Source organism: Hyalella azteca, unplaced genomic scaffold, assembly GCF_000764305.2.
Source record: "Hyalella azteca isolate HAZT.00-mixed unplaced genomic scaffold, Hazt_2.0.2 contig16743, whole genome shotgun sequence".
NCBI lineage: Eukaryota > Metazoa > Arthropoda > Malacostraca > Amphipoda > Hyalellidae > Hyalella > Hyalella azteca.
Window position 1 is genome coordinate 202,409 of NW_025946552.1, and position 21,019 is coordinate 223,427.

Below are 21,019 nucleotides of genomic sequence, written 5' to 3' on the forward strand. Positions count from 1 at the left end.
TACTGAGTCAACCTGACTCAGTTTGGCCCGTATCAGTGCTACGTCCGATCTTTACTTACACGGTGGGTAAGAAAGCGTGTCAACATATGGACAAATAACCCATACAATTTTCTGACTGCATGAATCTTTTGAATTCTATCTTATAAGAAAAACTCACAAATGTGAGATTTTAATCTTATAAGATTAAATAATTTATAAATCTTTTAAGAAAAGCTCACAAATATCATCACTACCGCATTTTCAAAGTCCATTGAAAATTTATATTCAAGTGCGAAATTGCTATTTTCAATTTTTCTATTGCACAATTCAATTAAGAAATCGCTATATTTTCTCATTACAATAATAATATCTCAGATGCAAAACTGTTCTATTTTAGATAAATTCGGTATGAATAAGGCATGTTTACAAGATTATCACTTGCAATATGGCACTTAAAACCTGCACTTAGACCATTAATTAATTAATCATTAATTAGACTCGCTTCCTTGTTCTCTGTAAAATAAACATTTTCGATAAACTACTCGGCATTTGAGAACAGGAGTCGCTAATGGAAAATTAGTCATTTTTTCGTGAAAATTTTTTTACATTTATATTTGTCTTCACAAAAATTGAGCTGCAACCCACCGGGCATATTATGTTGAATTAATGTTGAATTAACGATGCTTTGTAGACTTCAACTCGTAATCAAGGTTTTTTCAACGTCATTTATATTGAAGTAGAGTCTTTCGCGGAGTTATCATAAAGAAAGCTTTTTTTCACCAATTATCCCTAACTTAGCCTTAATTAAATACTACCGATAAACGACTATTTGGTTGGGGGAGGGTAGGACACAATTAGGCTTTACGAGGGGGTGGAACACATTAAACCTTTAATGAGCCCAATTAACGAGTAACAACAATATTGTCGCTATTGTACAACATCTTTGTGGTGCAACTGATAAGAAATATCTAAACTTTGAAAGGCCTGGCCGGGAGGTGATAAGGCCAAGGTAAAGTCCCACGGGGGTACCCGGATGATACCATCCCTCCAAGGGATGGTTCGAAATGGTCCCTTACGGAGGTAGGAGGAGTAGGTAGCTCCCGATGGTTCCTGGATTCCCTAACCATCCGAGACGAGGTATGATTGGCGGAATGTTGCAGTTGGTGAGGAATGTGAGTAGGGATAGACTGGACAGAGGTTGAAAAAACAGAAATAGGGGGTAAGTTGTAGGGTAGTTGGGACGGAACGTGGGCATGAACACTGGTTGAAGTGTGAGTGGTCATCGCAGAAGAGTGGGTGGAATGGAGTGGCAAAGTTGCCGACGATGAATGGCTGCCAAGATTACCATTCATTTGGGACTGATGACCTGGAGAATAATATTCCCTCATGGTACGAGTCTTGCACAACTGTGACATGGTATCGTGAGTTGGTATCTCTGGTACGGAAGGAAGATGGTGTCCACGAAAAACGTCACCTGGGTTCTCCCGGGCCGCGTCCTGAATGGACTTAGCAATGGACAAGCGACTCATGTTTCGGTTATTCTTCATTTGAGTCCTGGTCATCTCATTGTAGTTATTTGATTTATCTTCATGGTTATCTTTTATTTGGTTGCCATTTACGCTGCTAGGGTATGTGTCATAAGACCCCTTGGATGTGGCGGGCAACGAAGAAACGTGTCCATGTTTTATTCCGTCTTTGAACATGGGTTTTATTTCTTCAGATGAAGCGTCACTCGGACATGTCAAAGATGAGTAACTATCTTTAGGGATCGCATGTTCAGCAAAAGATGGTCGGAGTACAGGAGTCGCTGCAGGATTCATTGTGATGGATGTAGCCAGGCAGCTCGGTGTAAAATTCACGTAAATCGAAATCGGGTGCAGGACCGGAGTTATTTCCGGTTTAATCGACATTGCCGATGCTACCACAGACGCATCCACCGACATCGGGACATAAAAACTTCCTGATTGGTTAAAGGCGAAAATGGGAACAGGAGTTTGTATCGCATCGTCTACCAAATTTAAAGTCGGCATCCGTGATGTCGAAACATTTCCACCTGATGAAGGACGAGCGATCTCTTTCACTTTAAACTTTTCAGAGGCAACAGCTCGATCTCGGTTTTCTTTTTGAGGGGAATTAGTTTCCCTATCCCCATTAGGGCAAAGGGTTCCCTTAGGGATAGGCCTTCCAAAACTTTCGTACTGATCGTAATTGCTGGAGGAAGATCCAGAATCACGCCGCTGTTTCTTGGAAGGATGCAACACAGATGAATGTTCTAGGTCCACACTAAAACGGTGCTTCATGTTGCTTTTGAACTTGTAGAGACGACTTGGGTTATCTTCTCCACCAGAAGATGAAGTATTCGATCCATTATCTGACGAAAAATACTCATTACGAACGGATTTACACACAGCCGCGTTCGTGTGATGGAGCATCGTTCGTAAAGGTACTTCGGAAGCGGGTCGTTCCACCGCCAAATCGGTAGAACCTTCAGCGGAGACACCAGAAACTGGGACCGAAGATGAGGTCCGTTCTATTTTGTGGTCCTGATATGTTGTGCTGTCACCAGAACCACACGTTTGTTCTACTGTGGACCTCAGCCTTCCTCCCTGGATTCCGTCAAATTCATTGAACGTGTTCCCCAAATTCCCCATCTCCACGTGGGGTTGAGAACGGGGCGAGACGATGGGGCGAGAGCTGCGGTTGGTGAGGTTGTACGGGAGACAATCTGGGGAGATAATGGAAGTGTTAGGGTAATAAATAAATAAAATTAGGGTAATGAGAGTATAATAGGGTAAAGAAATAGATGGGCATAAAATACGAGTTCCAACCATTCATTTTTGCAAAACAAAGTGATAAATTAAGCATGAAAATTAGGTAATTCATTTTGATCTTCTTATTTACGTGCATGTTTTTGGATTATATATATATATCTATATTTTAGATTGATATTCACGTATTCATTCAATTTTTAATATAATGCAATTGGTTGAAGCTTTCATTAACTATTGTGACCTATTCAAGTGTTTTGAATAATTATATGAATTAATTGAATTCATATAATTCAATTAATATTGTTAATTGAATTAATTGATATTTAGATAATTAGCTAATCATACCTGTTGGTCCATTATCTTTATCTTCCTGTTTGATGTTTTCATATGAATTTTCAGATCCACTGTTGTCTGCACGGTAGCCACTGTTCCTGTTGTTTCCGTTGTATCCATAACTGCTGTTGTTGCTGCAGTTGTAGCTGTTATTGCTGCTGTTGTAGCTGCTGTTGCTGTTACTGCTGTTATAGCCGCTGTTGCTGTTACTGTTGTTGAAGCTGTTTGCAAAGCCATGTGATGTCCTAATGCCGTTGTTGGGACTATTACTGTTATTACTGTTATAAGCGCTGTGCCTGTTTGTAACAGAATAGCACCCGTTATCGCTGCTGTTATAGCCGCCGTTACCACTGCTACCGTAACTGTCGCTGTTATCGTTACCGTTATTACAGTATTCATCGTGTACGTTAGACTCCTGTTTAACAGATACATCTTCCACCGATGAATATGTTCCTGTTTTACGACTTGTAACAGTGGAAACAGAACTGCTGCTGCCTGTTGTTAGATAGCCGCTATCGCTCTGATAATTACTGTTGCTGCTGTTTCTGCTGTTGAAGCTGTTGCTGCTGATGCTGCTGATGCTGCTGATAGTGCTCATTTTTGATGATATTTTAAAGCTGCCATCGCTGTTATTGTTGTTGCTGTTGCTGTTGTTGCTTGTTCTACTGTTGCATCCATCGCTGCTGTTATGGTCAGATTTATCTTCGCTGCTTTTATTAACTCCAGGGGAGCCGTTATTGCTGCTGTTGCTGCTACTGTTACTGCTGTTACTGATGCTGCTGTTGCCGTTAATGTTGTTGTTGCTGCTGCTGTTGTCGTTGTTACTGATGTTGCTACTGCTGTTGTTGTTGTTGTTGCTATTGTTGTTGCTGTTGCTGTTATTGCTGTTGTTGCCCGAGCCGTTGCCATGGTAATCGTTGCCCGTAGCAACCTTACGGGGATGAAAGCCCCCGCCTACGGGGAAGAGAGGGGGGCGTTAAGGGGGCATTCATTATATTATAAGGAGTTTAATAATAGGATGGAAGCGGGGCTAGAAATTATCGATTCATATAAACAACCCCACCGAAGTGGGGATTAAGAAGGGGGAATGTGAGGGGAATGTGAAGGATATGTGAGAGGAATGTGAGGGTGATGTGAAGGGAATGTGAGGGGAATATGAAAGGAATGTAAGGGGAATGTGAGGGGAATGTGAAGGAAATGTGAAAGGAACGTGTGGGGAATGTGAGGGGAATGTGAAGGAAATGTGAGATGAATGTGAGGGAGATGTGAGGAGAATGTGAGGGGAATGTGAAAGAAATGTGAGAGGGAATGTGAGGGGAATGTGAATGTAATGTGAAGGGAGTGTGAGAGGAATGTGAGGGAAATGTGAAGGAAATGCGAGGGGAACGGGAGAGAAATTTTAGGTGAATGCGAGAGGAATGTGAAGTGAATTTGAAGTGAATGTGAGGGGAATTTGAGGAAAACTTAAGTAATTGGAGAAAGAGGAGGATGGGAAGTTGATAGATTATGAATAATAGAAAGCTAGAGGGCTCATTTATAATTAATTTTAAAGTTAATATATTTTTTGTATGAAATAACGTGTTCAGTAGCTATGATTCATTCCATAAGTTTACTCATATAACTCACAAGCCTCATTACTCACGAGCTAAGGTCTTCTTGCAGTGTTTACTCATATAACTCATAAGTCTGACGCATAAAGAGTCTCCGGAAAAAAGGCCTTCGACCTCCACCAGAAATTGCAGGCTTTTGGCCATGGCCTCCTGGTAGCCGGCCGTCCATTGGTCCATCTGGAGGCCACCTGCTCCACATGGTGCCATGGGAGCTGAGGACATATGGATACAGTGAGGACATATGGATACAGTGAGGACATATGGNAAACCTGTCTCTTATACACATCTAGATGTGTATAAGAGACAGCTCCCCCCACTCACCCCACTCACCCCCCACTCACCCTACTCACCACACTCACCCATATCCCGAAAGTCATGCTGCTGCTGTAAATGCTTCATGTACTTAATGGCCATCTCAATGATCTCGGTTTTCTCGACGCGGCCGCGGCCTTTCTTGAGGTAGTGAGGCGGGATGAGGCGGTTGAGGTCAGCGAGGCAGCTGTTCATACGATCCCGCCGCCTCTTCTCGATCACACGGTGCGAAAGTGGGTCCTGGCGGAGACAAAAGGGTTCAATAGTGGGTCAAAAATATTAGGGAGGTAATAGAGAGTGAAAATACTGCGTTAAAAAATGTGGGGAGAAAATAGAGAGTCGAAAGTAGTGGGGAATGTGAGGGAAATGCGAGGGGATTCATTATTATTATTAATAGTAGGTTAAAAATAGTGGGGCGAAAATAGTGGGTCAAAACTAGTTGGTTCAAAATAGTGGGTCAAAAATAGGGGGAAAATATTAGTGGTCAAAAATAGTGGGTTAAAAATAGTAGGTCGAAAATAGTGAGTCAAAAATAGTAGGTCGAAAAAGTGGGCCAAAAATAGCGGGTTGAAAATAGTGGGTCAAATATAGTGGGTCAAAAATAGGGGTTGGGAGTGGTAAATTAACGCTTGGGGCGGCGAGTCCTGGGTAACAAAAAAGGGGTTAAATAGTGGGTTAAAATGGGGTTGGGAGTTGTGACTAAAAAGTCACGACTGGGACCGCAGTGGTGGGGAAAATGGGGAGAAAGAGAGGGGGTTAAAAAGGGGTTATTCTGACATCGGTAAAGAGCCTGAGGACCAAGGGTTAAGAGAGCCCTTGAGACCTAAATGAATCCTTAGGAATCCTAAGACTGGAAGGAACCCCTGAGACCCTTAATAATAAGAGCGTAAAGAACAGCTAAGACCCTTAATAATAAGATCCTTAGGAACTCCTAAGGCCTTTAATAATAAGAACCTTAGGAACCCCTAAGACCCTTAATAATAAGAGCCTTAGGAACATCTAAGACCCTTAAAAATAAGACCCTTGGGAACCCCTAAGATCATACACTTAATAGAACCCACTAAACCTAAAGGCCTCTTCATGATAGAGAAAAAGGTGGGGTATTAGGAAAAAAGATATTATTAGAAAAAACGAAAAAGGCATTAGAAAGAAAGAAAAATTTATTAAACGTGAATTCATGGTTAAAGAATAAAAATGACGACTCCAGGAATGATGAGGGATTGAACGGGGAATAATTTTTGCTATTTTTCTGGGAGAATAAAAGGGACATTATTTTTTGGGTAAAACTTAGGGATGAAATATTCCATCCTCTCGTGTAATTCATTTAGAAAATTCGGCTCCGTTGAAAATCATAATAATAATAAGTTAATAATGATAATAATAATAATTATAATAATAATAATATTAATAATAATAATATTAATAAAAACAATAATAATAATAGCAGTTAATAATAATAATGAAGATATCTGCGATCGGGCACCCCTCGTGTTATCTTCCTGTTATCTTCCGTTAAAAATCTTATGCCCTCATAGCATAAGATTGAAATTGTTAGTTATTTCGAAAAAAATTGAACATTTTTCTATAATTTTTTTAATTTTTTGAAAATTTTTTTAACATTTTTCAAATTTTCAGCAGATGTTGCGCAGTTCGTGAAGAACAAATTTTTTTCAACAGAATGTCGAGTAGCATGCGAAAACCGCTTTTTTCCAACAGATGACTCAGAGTTCAGGTGCAACGCGCTGTGTTCAACAGTTGATTGTGGAACCGCTGCAGCGCGGCTAAAAATAGACACTGGAACTAATTTTTTCATCAAAAAATCTCATTTCTTCTATAAATTCAAATAATACCATATGCCGGCTTTTATCATTCAATATTTGCCTTTGTACAATTATACCTAGAGTTTTACACTTCATGAACATTTACCAAGAATTATAATTTGTGGTTGGGAGAGCGGAAAATAGTGACGTCCTTCCGCTACGACAGTTCCGCGGTGACTGAAGTGATACACTTGATTCATCGATATTAAAATGAGGGTGTAAAGAGAGGGTGTAAAGAGAGGAACTCGGAGCAGCGAGAGTAAGATAAAAATAGAGTGAGAGAAGGTTAAAACAAATGTCAGGGTTAAAATACAGTAAAAATTACTGCAATAATTTAAGTCAAATAAAATGTGTACATAAATAATTCAAATATTGCTCAATTTACGAAATGTCATTAAAAATGAATAATATTTCTCACACGCGAAAATTATCTCATACTGATACTAAGTGATGTTTGATGAATACATGAGTATGTTAATATTACTACAGAATTTTTTATGCATTATATATCGACAGCTTTGCATTCCAATAGAAAATCTGTGACTTATTTCAGTTATTAGAGAACAGCCAAAATAATGCTAATTTTTAATAAATAAATAAAATGACGACGCATGAAATATTCTTAATCACCCTATTTATAATTTATATTCATACGAATAAAGCTAAAATTACATAATTTTGACACACGTGTAACAAAACTAAATGGTTTCCGCATAAAATAAGTTTATATTTCGTTTTCTCTCAACAAGTTCTCGCAGAAAACGATCTCATTAGTAAATTAAATGCTGGCTGCGATATCCGTAGACTTGTGAGCTTTGCTGTATATAATATTAATAAATAATATGAATAAATACCTCATATATAACATTATAAACAATACCTGGAATTCAAGTCAATTTCATTTTACTTTATATTTATTAATATAATCAATCAGGCTTCTTCTTTGGAGCTTCTAAGTGTAATCATATTGTACATTATAGAATTTTTTATGCATTATATGTCGACAGCTTTGCATTCCAATAGAAAATTAGTAAAATATGTTCAGTCTTAAAATATTTCAGTCCACTCTGTTCAGTCTTAAAATATTAAAACAAAATATATTAAATATAACAAACATATGTTCAGTCTTAAAATGCCTAGCAAATTACGGACCAGGCAATAAGTCCAGCAGCTATCAATTAAAATGAGGGTGTAAAGAGAGGGTGTAAAGAGAGGAACTTGGAGCAGCGAGAGAAAGATAAAAATAGAGTGAGAGAAGGTTAAAACAAATGTCAGGGTTAAAATACGTTAAAAATTAAATAATGAAATAAAGTCAAATAAAATGTGTACACAAATAATTCAAATATTGCTCAATTTACGAAATGTCATTAAAAATGACTAATATTCCGTGCAAGCATAAATTATCTCTCACTGATACTAGGTGACGTTAATGAATACAGGATCATGTTAATATTAGTACAGAATTCTTGATGCATTATAAATCCGCAGCTTTATTCCATTAGAAAATGTGTGACTGTTTTCAGTTATTAAAAAACAGCCTAAAATACTGCTTATTTTTATATACAGTATAAATGGTGTTTCATGAAATATTTAATCACTCTATTTACAATCTACAGTCATACGAATAAAACTAAAATTACATAATTTAGACACAAGTAAAACAAAACATGATAGTTTCCGCATGAAATGAGTTTTTATTTCGTTTTCTTTCATCAAATTTCTCATAGAAAACGCTCTCATTAGTAAATTAAATACTGGCTTCGGTATCCGTAGACTTGTAGACGTTCCTTTATATAATATAATATTGATAAATAATAATATACATGAATACCTGATATATTTCCTTGATAAATACCCACTGAAACTCAATTAAATTTTATATTACTTCAAATTAAAAATATCATTAATCAGGAGTTTTTACGCTAATACATATTATAATTAATGCTTCTTAATGATACAGACTATCCATATAACATTCTATTGTTATTAGATTATCAAAAAATTATATTCGTCGACTTAACTACTTCTTAAATACCAAATTAATCCAAAGTACTCAATGTTATTGTGTATGATTCATGCATCTCATTCATATTGCACTTGAGTATGACTATCCGCTGAATAATTTGAGAATTACTCTAGTATAAGCAGAATTACTTCTATATGAATTATTATTCCTTAATTTTTTTGTTTATGAAATGCAATTAAACTGTAAATTGAAATCTCTGAAGTGAAATTTTACATATGATTTTATTGCCATTTATTATTAATGCTATTGATAATTTTAATATTATATTATTATTATCATTATAATTATTTGTTTTATTGTTGTTGTTATTATTATTATTACTCTTATTATTTTTATTACTTTCGTTATCCAATTTGGAAACACAGCATATCAGCTATACAGCATCAGCAGCTATACAGCATCTATTCAATTCATGAAACTGCCCAGAACGCATTTCCTATACAGCTGTATTATACATGTAACACATTCAGTTTCACAACGTGATAGTGCATGTGAGCTGCCGCAGCTACAGCTGCAGCTACAGCTGCGGCTACACGTGATCAAGCCTCACGTGTACTGCAACGTGTCCGCGATAACAACAGCGATAACAACAGCGATAACAGCAGCTGTAAATGCAGCTTCCAGCCGCCTGACAAAAGAGCTGTAGCCTGAATGGCTGTCACATTTACGTCTGCTCAAAGCTTTAACGCTGTATAGAAGTCACCTTATTATAGAATTTTCCTTATATACTAATGGTAAACTAATTTAGTATCACCATAAACATTTATTTACATTTATATACATTTATATACACTTATATACACTTATATACATTTTTATTTATTTTATACCATTTATTCACGACTTCGAAGTCGTTAAAATTTGCTCAATAAATTGAAAATAAATTAATGTGCGCATCAACACACATTTGCATTTGTATGCATTTAATTGTTTTCACATATTTATTTGAAAATTTTGGAAAAATTTGTTTCACTGTAGATTTAGTTGATTTTTTACTTCAAAATTTCAATTTCCAGCCGTATATGTTTTATATATTTAATTTTCATATCATTTTGATGTTAACATTGCCTTAAAAGTTTATTGATTTATTATCTTTCTAAGTTATCTATTTATCAATCGAATATAAAATTAATTAATACTGAATTTATCAGTTTTAATTTATCTTTATTTAGAGCGTCGCTTTGGTTCGGTTTTCAACATATTATTGATTCTCTGTCTAATTTTGTTATTTCCCTTGCCTTTAAATTTTTATATATATAATTTATTTATCAATACACATTCCCTATTTTTCCCCGGCCATTTTTCCTATCGTAACAGTCTGACTAATTTTGATTAGCGTTCATATTTGACTATTTAACTTCATTTCGTTACCGAAAATAAGGTACATTTTCGGATCAAAAGTAAAAATACACCATTACATCAAAAAAATGCATCATTAGTATACTTACACTGTTCAAATACACCATGCAATGTCTAGGCAAATTCAATTACTTACATAATTAAAATTTAATTCAATTTAATTAAATATTTTAATTTAAATTTTAAATTTAATTCAAATACTTACATAATTAAAATTCCAGTAAAAATACATAATTACTTACAAATTAAAACACATAATTATTTACAAATAAAAATACATAATTAAAATTTAATACAAGTTTACGACGTGCTGTTATTATCTTATACTTGATGAACTTTTTAACTTAAATTTATCTTCGTTTCTTCAATAAATAAACAAACACAAATTTAACCAAACTATTATGCGTTATTTAGCCTTGTTAACTTAAGATAATTTTTTAAGATAAACGCCTAATTACCGGCTTTTGATGATCTTATAATTACTAACGGCAAATTTTCTGTCATTATTGAACAAATATGTACATTATCATTATGAATAATCATTATATGATAATATTACGAATCTTTATTTCGCTCACTAATAAATGTGAGAGTTCATATAAATGTACAAAATTTCTTATCCGTATTGTTTACAGTTTTTACATTGAAATTACCCATTTTATGGTAAACCTGGTGCTAGTGCTGGGGGGGGCGTTCCATATCATCACGATTGCATTTTAATACCATGTTGAATACCATTTTTAATACCGTTTTTATTACCATTTTCAATACCATTTTTAATACCGTTTTTAATACCATTTTTGAATACCATTTTTAATACCGTTTATGATACCATTTTTAATATCGTTTTTAATACCATTTTGAATACCATTTTTAATACCATTTTTAATACCGTTTTAATACCATTTTTAACACCATTTTTAAATACCGTTTTAAAAACCGTTTTCTTCATAACAGGGACAATAAAAATGGAGCTAATGAAGTTTCAAGTAAAATTACTTATACCCTAAACTATACATTTTTTGTTCTTTTAAAATGAATACAAATTTTATTCAAATTTAAAGAAATAAAAATTTTTTTTTTTACTGATGTGACTCTCAAGTCTCCTGATGTGACTCAAGTCAGCTGACGTGACAGACAAGTCCACAAAATATTTTTTCCGATTATTTTATATATTCATTTCATTTGTTATATTATAGTTATAACATGAATTATATTTTAGAATTCGTTTGTTTGTATGTAATCTTGAATGTTTTTACTTCTGAAGACCATAAAACCAGAATAAATATTTTACAAAATTTTTGATTAATGTTTTAATGGAAAAAATGTCCAAATTTATTTAAATTTTGCATAATTTTTTTTATTTTGAAACCGAAGCCGCGGTTCAACCGCCCGCACAATTAGCGATTCCTCCTCCAATCGAAGAAATTATTCGAATATTTTCCAGAAATTCACTTTGGCCCACGATGAGAAAAAAAATTATTGGTTGCAAAATGGATTTTTTGGGCATATTGCTCATTTTTTTCTTTTATTTTTTTTCTCGATAAATATAATATATAATAACAATATATATTATCTCGATAAATAATAATATATTATTTCTATTTTAGAACAGGGCAGAAAGACATGAATTCATTTTCATTCTGAGTTGAAAGGTTTTAAATTCGTAGTGCACTGAATTGCAGGTCTGAAAAAATAAGGAAAAGGTAATTACAATGATACTGGTTAAAATAAATTCAGTTTATGCACAAATTCAATACCTAAATACTATCATTCAATGTTAAAACAAACATTAAATTTAAACATGCTATATTTCTCAGTAAAAATGCTGCAGGCGGTATTTATTTATGCCTATTTATCTCTATATAAATAACGACCGCAGATGGGTTCCCCACAGACCACAAGTGCGGGAGCTTTACAAACACATCCTCACCCCACGACGGCCAGGGCCGACTGACTCGCTGCAACGTGCGCGCCTTGACTAAGCCAAGCAACCCCCCAGCTCACCCCCCAGTTGTCATACAACCCTCGCCCCAATCTCCTCACGTTATTCACCCCTCACCCACCCCCCCTCAATCTCCGCACGTTTTCTCCGCTTTTCATCTATTTCCGCAAGATGGTGACACATGACAAGGAAAATGTGCCGACCTGAATAAACGAGTTAAGAGTGCCACAGGGAAATAGAGTGCCACAGGTAAATAGAGCGCCACGTGGCATTCTCAAATAGCTGTCATTGACCAATTAGTGAAGGTGGCACTCTAATGACGTTTATTCTATGAATAAATATAGTAATTTCATTTATAATAGGAGTTAGACATGTGCCCAGGCAAATTGTATTAACGACGCCGTTGTTGAAAATTAATTTAATAATAGTCAATTTTTTATGAAATTTGCACGTATTAATAAAATGCAATTAATGTGCTTCGAAATAAATTTAGAAATGGTTCAAAATCTTTAAATAGTAAAAAAAATCCAATTTAATAATGCTTCTTGTTCATTTAATCGTATTTAAGACGTTCAATAGACATTTGACTAATAATTAAATATGAATTAGATACAAGTGGAAACGATATGAATAACATCTAAACGTAGTAAAATAACGATACGAAATCGTTGTAAGTCGTGTATTAAGATAACAATCAGAATGTCAAGATAACACACGTGAAAATGTGCCGATAAAAATATCAGGATAACTCATATAGTAAAATTAAAATACATCTTAAGTTTTTTATTAACTATGTTTATTGTAATGGATATTACATTAGTTATTATTCATATCGTGATTTTCTTGTCACTAACTAAAATTTTCACTATAATGCGAAACTATAAATAATAAATAAATATAATAAATAAATTTATTCCACTTTCTCATTTTATTTTAAATGGTTCTATTTTGATTATGAATAACCATTATTAATTTGTTTGAGGGTATATTTTTATTGTCTATTTTTAGAATATCAAAACGTAATTTTCGTAGTCTGATATTTTCTATATTATTTTAGTATCTCAATTTGTCACTGTTTTTCGTAACAAATCTTGATAAATATCCTTTTTTAAATACAATTTCGGGCCGATTTTTACAACACTTCTCTTTAACTTCACTTCTTGTTGTTTGTTCGTCTGCTATAAATATTATTATTGATTTTTAACACACTTCTACTTCTCCAATCGATCTGAAATTTTGCATACTTGCGTAAAGTTGAAGACAATGCATGAATCAATTGACAGAATAAATAATTTTAAAAATTTGAACTTTTTGTAATTTTAAAAATAAAATGTAAAAATTACTTGTTTACATATTTAGTAATAAAATTAGAAATTCATTGTACATGTGTAAGATCGGAGGCACTGGATTCTTTAAAAGTGTTGTCTTCAAAAAGTAATTTTTAAACGCATATTATTTAGTATTATTTCACTTTAAAAATTATTTTTTAAACGCATATCATTTAATCTTATTTCAATAACTACAACAATATTCACGAGTTCAACGTTCTTGTTAATCAATATTTGGAATGATAATAACACAGATAAGAATGAATGTTCACTCATTGTTTACACACTCGGTCACTAATTTCCGAGTTTCGTCAGTTTTACCTAAAATTTGACATTCATTGTTTAATTTCCATTTTTCATTATTTCCAAGTTCAAAAATATTGAAAATAACGACAGAGGACATGATATAGAAAATAAGACAATGTGTGGGAGGTAAAAAAGGGTGGAAAATGAGGAGAGGGAGGAGATGGAGAAGGGGGTGGGGGAGCCAGGTATGGTAGGGGTGAGGGTGCCAACTTGGGGTTGGGTTCTGGGGATGTCGGGGGGGGAGGCTTGCGCTCGCGGGGGGTCACGTTTCGCCTCACGTTTGGCGCAGCGGTGCGCATGTGCCAAGTGTAGCGCGCATGTGCCAAGTGTAGCGCGCGGGTGCCAAGTGTAGTGAGCATGTGCTGATGTGCCAAATCTGCACGCATGAAATTTGGCCCAGCAATTGTTGTCTTAATTTCCTGTCCTTGTGCTGCCCTACCCTAATTCTTGGAGATGAATTTAAATATTCGCCTTTTGTTATAAGTCATCAGTTATAGACATATGCTCAGTGAATACATAGGCCCCACTAGGCCAATGACGTCGAAATAACGTTGAATTAACGTTACTGTAACCAAATAACGTTTAATTCAACGTTGTTTCAACACCAGATGTCTAGTGGGCTGGATGTGCGTTACAATATCAACATTGAGATCAAGCAAATTTATGATGACAAAATGATTAGATGTAAATAGTTATGCTCTAGAGATACTTTTTGAATGGCATTCTATATTAGCTCCTAATTTTCGTTCTCTTTTAAAGTTCACAATGATAATTTTATTTTATTACTCACAATAATAAAAAACAATAGAAATGAAAATAATAATAATAATATTAACAACAATAATAGAAGTAATGTTAATATGAATAATAATAAAAATAATAATAATCGATAACGCAGTTTTCATTCGACATTCTTTTCACTCGCAAAAATATAGGCACGTAGAAGGCACGCGTAGGCACGTAGAAGGCACACGTATGCACGTAGAAGGCACACGTAGGCACGTAGAAGGCACACGTAGGCACGTAGAAGGCACACGTAGGCACGTAGAAGGCAATAAACTTGTAAATATACCTATATTTATCAACTAAGTAATTAAAATTGAAAATTAAGAAAGAACATGTATACAAAAATTGCCTATTATGAACTACGAACTAACAGCTGAAGCGATTATATTATAAATAAGGAGGACGGTAATACAAATATAAGCAATATTAATACAGATATATGCAATTATAATACATACCTATATAAAAATAAGAGGAAGAATGCATAATTCATATTCTAAAGATTCAAAATTAAACAAAACTCATTAAAACAAACAACAAAAAAAGATACAAGAAAACGGGGATCAACCCACCCAATTGTAGCATAACTATTGTTGTAACATTGTTATTGTTGTGCCATTGTTATTAATGCAGCATTGTTTTTGATGTAGCATTTTTATTGTTGTAACATTGTTATTATTGTGGTATTGTTATTACTGTAGCATTGTTATTGTTGTAGCATTGTTATTGTTGTAGTATTTTTATTGTTGTAGCATTGTTATTATTGTAGTATTGTTATTGCTGTAGCATTGTTATTAATGCAGCATTGCTTTTGATGTAGCATTTTTATTGTTGTAACATTGTTATTGTTGTAGTATTGTTATTGTTGTAGCATTGTTGTAGCATTAACATCGCTATTGTCGTTGTTGTTGTTGTTGCAATGCGACGCTTGCGACATCAGGCAAAAAATTTGGCTCCAGCGTCTCGACTGCAGACTATTTTTGTATATATAGTTTGGCATGTAGTTATATAGGGTAAACGTGCCTATACATTGAGGGTAAACTTGTAAATATGCCCATACATTGATAGTAAACTTGTAAACGGGCCTATACATTGAGGTAAACTTGTAAACGTGCCTATAGATTAAGGGTAAACTTGTAAACGTGCCTATACATTGAGGGTAAACTTGTAAACGTGCCTATAATTATATTATATTATATTATATTATATTATATTATATTATATCATATTATATATGTTACTAGCCTTGCTGTTAATACAGCTACCACTACGAAATGCCAGCACTGAACCTGAAATTCCAATACCGGGAGCATTTTTGTTTACTTAGTCTATGCTAATCGATTAATTTTACGTTTGAGTTCACTATTGTAATACAATCTCTATTGTATCACAATTTACCGTCCCACATGTTCATTGTAAACGATAATTGAGCTTTTCACGAGCAATTTCAATGACGTTTTTTTCAAAATAGGTCCCTGTTACCATATAAAATATAAAAAAAGCACACACAGTGGATTAGTCTTTCGTGACCTCTCTTCTGATAAGTTTATTACGGGACCACACGACACACACACACCCTCACTCGACGGCTCCTGGGAGCCATTTCAATGACGTTTTTTTCAAAATAGGTCCCTGTTACCATATAAAATATAAAAAAAGCACACACAGTTGATTAGTCTTTCGTGACCTCTCTTCTGATAAGTTTATTACGGGACCACACGACACACACACACCCTCACTCGACGGCTCCTGGGAGCCGAGTGGCACCTTTCCCGGCGTGGCACTCGGAGAAGGTGTCGCTTCATTAGAGAGAACAAATTCCTGAAGAACAAATTCCTGTAGAACAAATTCCTGAAGAACAAATTGCTGAAGAACAAATTCCTGAAGAACAAATTCCTGTAGAACAAATTCCTAGTGAACAAATTCCTGTAGAACAAATTCCTGTAGAACAAATTCATGTAGAACAAATTCATAAAGAATAAATTCCTGTAGAACAAATTCCTGTAGAACAAATTCCTAGTGAATAAATTCCTGTAGAACAAATTCCTGCAGAACAAATTCCTGAAGAACAAATTCCTGTAGAACAAATTCCTGAAGAACAAATTCCTGAAGAACAAATTCCTGTAGAACAAATTCCTAGTGAACAAATTCCTAGAGAACCAATTCCTAGAGAACAAATTCCTAGAGAATAAATTCCTAGAGAAGAAATTTCTAGAGAAGAAATTCCTAGAGAACAAATTCCTAGAGAACAAATTCCTAGTGAACAAATACCTAGAGAACAAATATCTAGAGAACAAATTCCTAGTGAAGAAATACCTAGAGAACAAATTTCTAGAGAACAAATTCCTAGGCAACAAATTCCTAGGGGATGAGAGCACGACAAGGGGTTTGAAGTTCAGCGCTGTAAAAGAGTTCATTCATTAAAGTTACTTTCTCGAATTAATGTTTAGGTTGAATTTCCTTGTAGTAAACAGGCTTCATGTGTAAACCGGTTCATGTGTAAACCGGTACATGTGTAAACCGGTTCATGTGTAAACCGGTACATGTGTAAACCGGTTCATGTGTAAATCGATTCATGTGTAAACCGGTTCATGGCAAAACCAGTTCATGTGTAAACCGGTTCATGGCTAAACCGGTTCATGTGTAAACCGGTTCATGTGTAAACCGGTTCATGTATAAACCGGTTCATGTGTAAACCAGTTTATGTGTAAACCGGTTCATGTGTAAACCGATTCATGTGTAATCCGGTTCATGTATAAACCGGTTCATGTGTTAACCGGTTCATGTGTAAACCAGTTTAGGTGTAAACCGGTTCATGTGTAAACCGGTTCATGTATAAACCGTTTCATGTGTAAACCGGTTCATGTGTAAACCGGTTCATGTGTAAACCGGTTCATGTGTAAACCGGTACATGTGCAAACCGGTTCATGTGTAAACCGGTTCATGTGTAAACCGGTTCATGTGCATTCATGAGTAAACCGGTTCGTGTACGGGTTCGTGTGTATTTTTTCTGATTACCCATTTCAATTTTTGCGCGGTTATATCAACTGTTTCGTGTTTATTCACGCGTGTTAAATCCACTCGTGTGATNCCCTCTCTTTGCCCTCTTTTCGCCCTCCCTATCCTTGCTCTCTCTTTGCTCCTACTTTCTCATACGCTCTCTTTGTCCTCTATTTAACCTCTCTTTACCCTTGCTTTACCCCCTCTTTGCCCTCTCTTTACCCTCTCTTTGCCCTCTTTTCGCCCTCCCTATCTTTGCTCTCTCTCTTTGCTCCTACTTTCTCATACGCTCTCTTTGTCCTCTATTTAACCTCCTTTTACCCATGCTCTACCCTCTTTTTACCCTTATTTTGTGTTGCTTTAATCTCTTTTTACCTTCTCTTTACCCTCGCTTTACCTTCTCTTTACCCTCGCTTCACCCTATATTTACCCTCTCTTTACCCTCGCTCAACAATCGCTTTACCCTCTCTTTACCCAATCGCTTTACCCTTGCTTTACCCTTGCTGTACCCTCTCTTTACCCTCGCTTTACCCACTCTTTACCCATGCTGTAACCTCTCTTTACCCTAGCTTTATCCTCTATTTACCCTCGCATTACCCTCTCTCTTCAGCTTTTCTTCATCTTCCCCAGCATTCCTAGCCCATTCAAACTCACTTCATATTTTTTTTTAAATCTTTTTTCTTTCATTCACTTACTCCCCTTCCCTTTCTTTTACCTCTTCCCTACCGCTTTATCACTCTTTCTTCTCTTCTCTCTTCATTTCATTTCTTCTCTTTCTTCATTTACATTCCCTCCTCTTCCTCTTCTTCAACCTGCTGCTTTCCTCGCCTTCCCATCAACCCCTCTTCCTTATCTTTTCCCTCTTCTCTCTCTCTCTCTTCTCCCCTCTTCCCTCTCTCTTTTACCATCTTCCCTCTCCTTCTCCTCTTTCTCAATTTTTCCCATTTTTCCTCTTCTCTTTCCCTCTTCCGCCCCTCTTCTCCTTTTCCTCTGTTCCCTTTCTTTTCCCATCTCCACTCTCTTTTACCCTTTTTCCTTCTTATTCTTCTTTTCTCTTCTTTCCTTCCCCTTTTCCCTATCTATTTGTTTGTTCCCTCTTCCCACTTCTTTCCTCGCTTCCCTATCTTTTCCCTCGTGTCTCTCTTTTTCCCACTCTTTCCTCCTCTTCCCTCTCTTCCCCTCTTCCCCTCTTTTCATCTCTTCCCTCTTTTTCTCTTCTTCCCTCTCTTTTGCTGCTTCCCTCTCTCTCCGTTCTTTTCTTTCTTTTCCCCATTTCCCTCACTTTCCCTCATTTTTTCTTCTCATCCCTCTCATTTCCCTTCTCCTTTTCATTTCCTTCTCTTCCCTCTCTCTCATTTTCCCTCTTCGCTCTCTTTTCTCCTCTTCCTTCTCATTTAACCTATCCCCTCTCTTTCCTCATCTTCCCGTCATTTCCCCTCTTCCCATTTTCCCTCTTCCCTCTCCTCTTCTCCCCTCTCATTTCCCCTCTTCCCTCTTTTTTCCCCTCACTAAAGCTGCACACCCATTCGCCACGCCGCGACCTACCTCAACCATGGCCGCGTGAACTCTACGTTTGCTTCTGTTTTGTTGTTTGCTTCTGTTTTGTTAATTGTTTCTGGTTTATTGTTTGCTTCTGTTTTGTTGTTTGCTTCTGTTCTGTTGTTTTCTCCTGTTTTGTTGTTTGCTTCTGTTTTGTTGTTTGTTTCTATTTTGTTGTTTGCCTCAGTCGTGTTTAATTCCGTTTTGTTGTTTGTTTCTGTTTTGTTGTTTGTTTTTGTTTTGTTTGCTCCTGTTTCGTTGTTTGCTTCTGTTTTGTTGTTTGTTTTTGTTTTATTGTTTGCTTCTGTTTTGTTCTTTGCTTCTGTTTCATTATTTGCTCCTGTTTTGTTGTTTGTTTCTGTTTTGTTGCTTGTTTCTGTTTTACTGTTTTCTTCTGTTTTGTTGTTTGCTTCTGTTTTATTGTTTGCTTCTGTTTTGTAGTTTGCATCTGTTTTTGTATGCTTCTGTTTTGTTTGTTTCTGTTACGTTGTTTGCTTCTATTTTGTTGTTTGTTTCTGTTTTGTATTTTGTTTTTGTTTTTTTGCTCCTGTTTCGTTGTTTACTTCTGTTGTGTTGTTTCTTTCTGTTTTGTTATACGTTTCTGTTTTGCTTGCTTCTGTTTTGTGGTATGCTTCTGTTTTGTTGTTTGTTTCTTTTTTTGTTTGCTTCTATTTTGTTGAAAGCTTCTGTTTTGATGTTTGCTTCTATTTCGTTGTTTGCTTCTGTCTTGTTGTTTGCTTCTGTTTTGTTGTTTGTTTCTATTTTGTTGTTTGTTTGTTTGTTCTCTCCTGTNTTGTTTTTTTTTTGCTCCTGTTTTGTTGTTTGCTTCTGTTTTGTTGCTTGCTTCTGTTTTGTTGTTTGCTTCTGTTTTGTTGTTTGTTTCTGCTTTCTTGTTGCATCTCTTTTTGTTTGCTTCTGTTTTGTCTGTTTCTGTTTTGTTTGTCTCTGTTCTGTTGTTTGCTTCTGTTTTTGTTTGCTTCTGTTTTATTTATTTCTGTTTTGTTGTTTGTTTCCGTTTTGTTGTTTGCTTCTGTTTTGTGGTTTGCTTCTGTTTTTGTTTACTTCTGTTTTGTTTGTTTCCGTTTTGTTTGCATCTGTTTTGTTGTTTGCTTTTGCTTCTGTTTCTTTTCTGTTTTGTTTGTTTCTCTTTTGTTTGCTTCTGTTTTGTTTGCTCGTTTTGTTTTCGTCTGTTTCGTTTCCTTGTTATGTTTGCTTCTGTTTTGTTTGCTTCTTGTTTTTGTTTGCTTTTTTTTGTTTGCTTCTTTTTTTGTTTGCTTCTGTTTTTTTTACTTCGGTTTTGTTTGCTTCTGTTTTGTTGGCTTCTGTTTTGAGTGCCTCTGTTTTGTCCACTTCTTTTTCGTTGTTTGCTTTTATATTGTTTTGGCTACTGTTTTATTGAATTGATGTTATTTGTTATGATGCTGTTTTTTGTGTTGCTTCATCGTATTTTCTTGTTTTATTTCCTTTCCCAAGTTTGCATTGAAAAATGTCTGTTCGCAAGTCTGTTTGCTCCTGTTGTTCTTGTTTGTTACATTGCTGTTTGTCGCTCACGTTCCCCACGTGCTAACGCTGGGGAGGGGGGCTGGGGGGTGGCCGCTGATAGCGCGCCTATGGCTTACGATAAGGTTAAGAAGGCAGGGGCGATATTGAAGATAATAGATATAACTAAATAATTATATGCAAATTATCACGTGTAAAATGTGGATTAATAATCAAATTAGGTGCACTGGAAAATTTTGCTGAAAAAATTTATGTAGTACAAGCAATTAAAATAACATTATGTTGTTATATATTCATATATCACTGTATTTTTATACATAGATATAGCACTTTATAAAATGAATTGTGTTAGAGCAAAAATTCAGGAATTGCCTTCTCTCTTCCGTCTAATTAAGGCGTGTTAAT

General features: G+C 35.3%; 2 protein-coding genes across 2 annotated transcripts; both read right to left on the reverse strand.

Moving 5' to 3' along the window:
- Nucleotides 1-328: 328 nt before the first annotated feature.
- Nucleotides 329-18,121, reverse strand: LOC108683313 (transcription factor cwo). Its single transcript, XM_018172617.2, has 6 exons — nt 18,107-18,121; nt 5,053-5,245; nt 4,726-4,905; nt 3,946-4,037; nt 3,096-3,240; nt 329-2,704 (listed from the first exon to the last, which is right to left on the reverse strand). The coding sequence occupies exons 1-6, from the start codon at nt 18,119-18,121 to the stop codon at nt 948-950; spliced, it is 2,382 nt and encodes a 793-aa protein (XP_018028106.1). The 3' UTR covers nt 329-947.
- Nucleotides 18,122-18,357: 236 nt separating this feature from the next.
- On the reverse strand, nt 18,358-19,129 carry LOC108683314 (cilia- and flagella-associated protein 251-like). Its single transcript, XM_018172618.1, has 3 exons — nt 19,121-19,129; nt 18,680-18,817; nt 18,358-18,576 (listed from the first exon to the last, which is right to left on the reverse strand). The coding sequence occupies exons 1-3, from the start codon at nt 19,127-19,129 to the stop codon at nt 18,358-18,360; spliced, it is 366 nt and encodes a 121-aa protein (XP_018028107.1).
- Nucleotides 19,130-21,019: the final 1,890 nt, after the last annotated feature.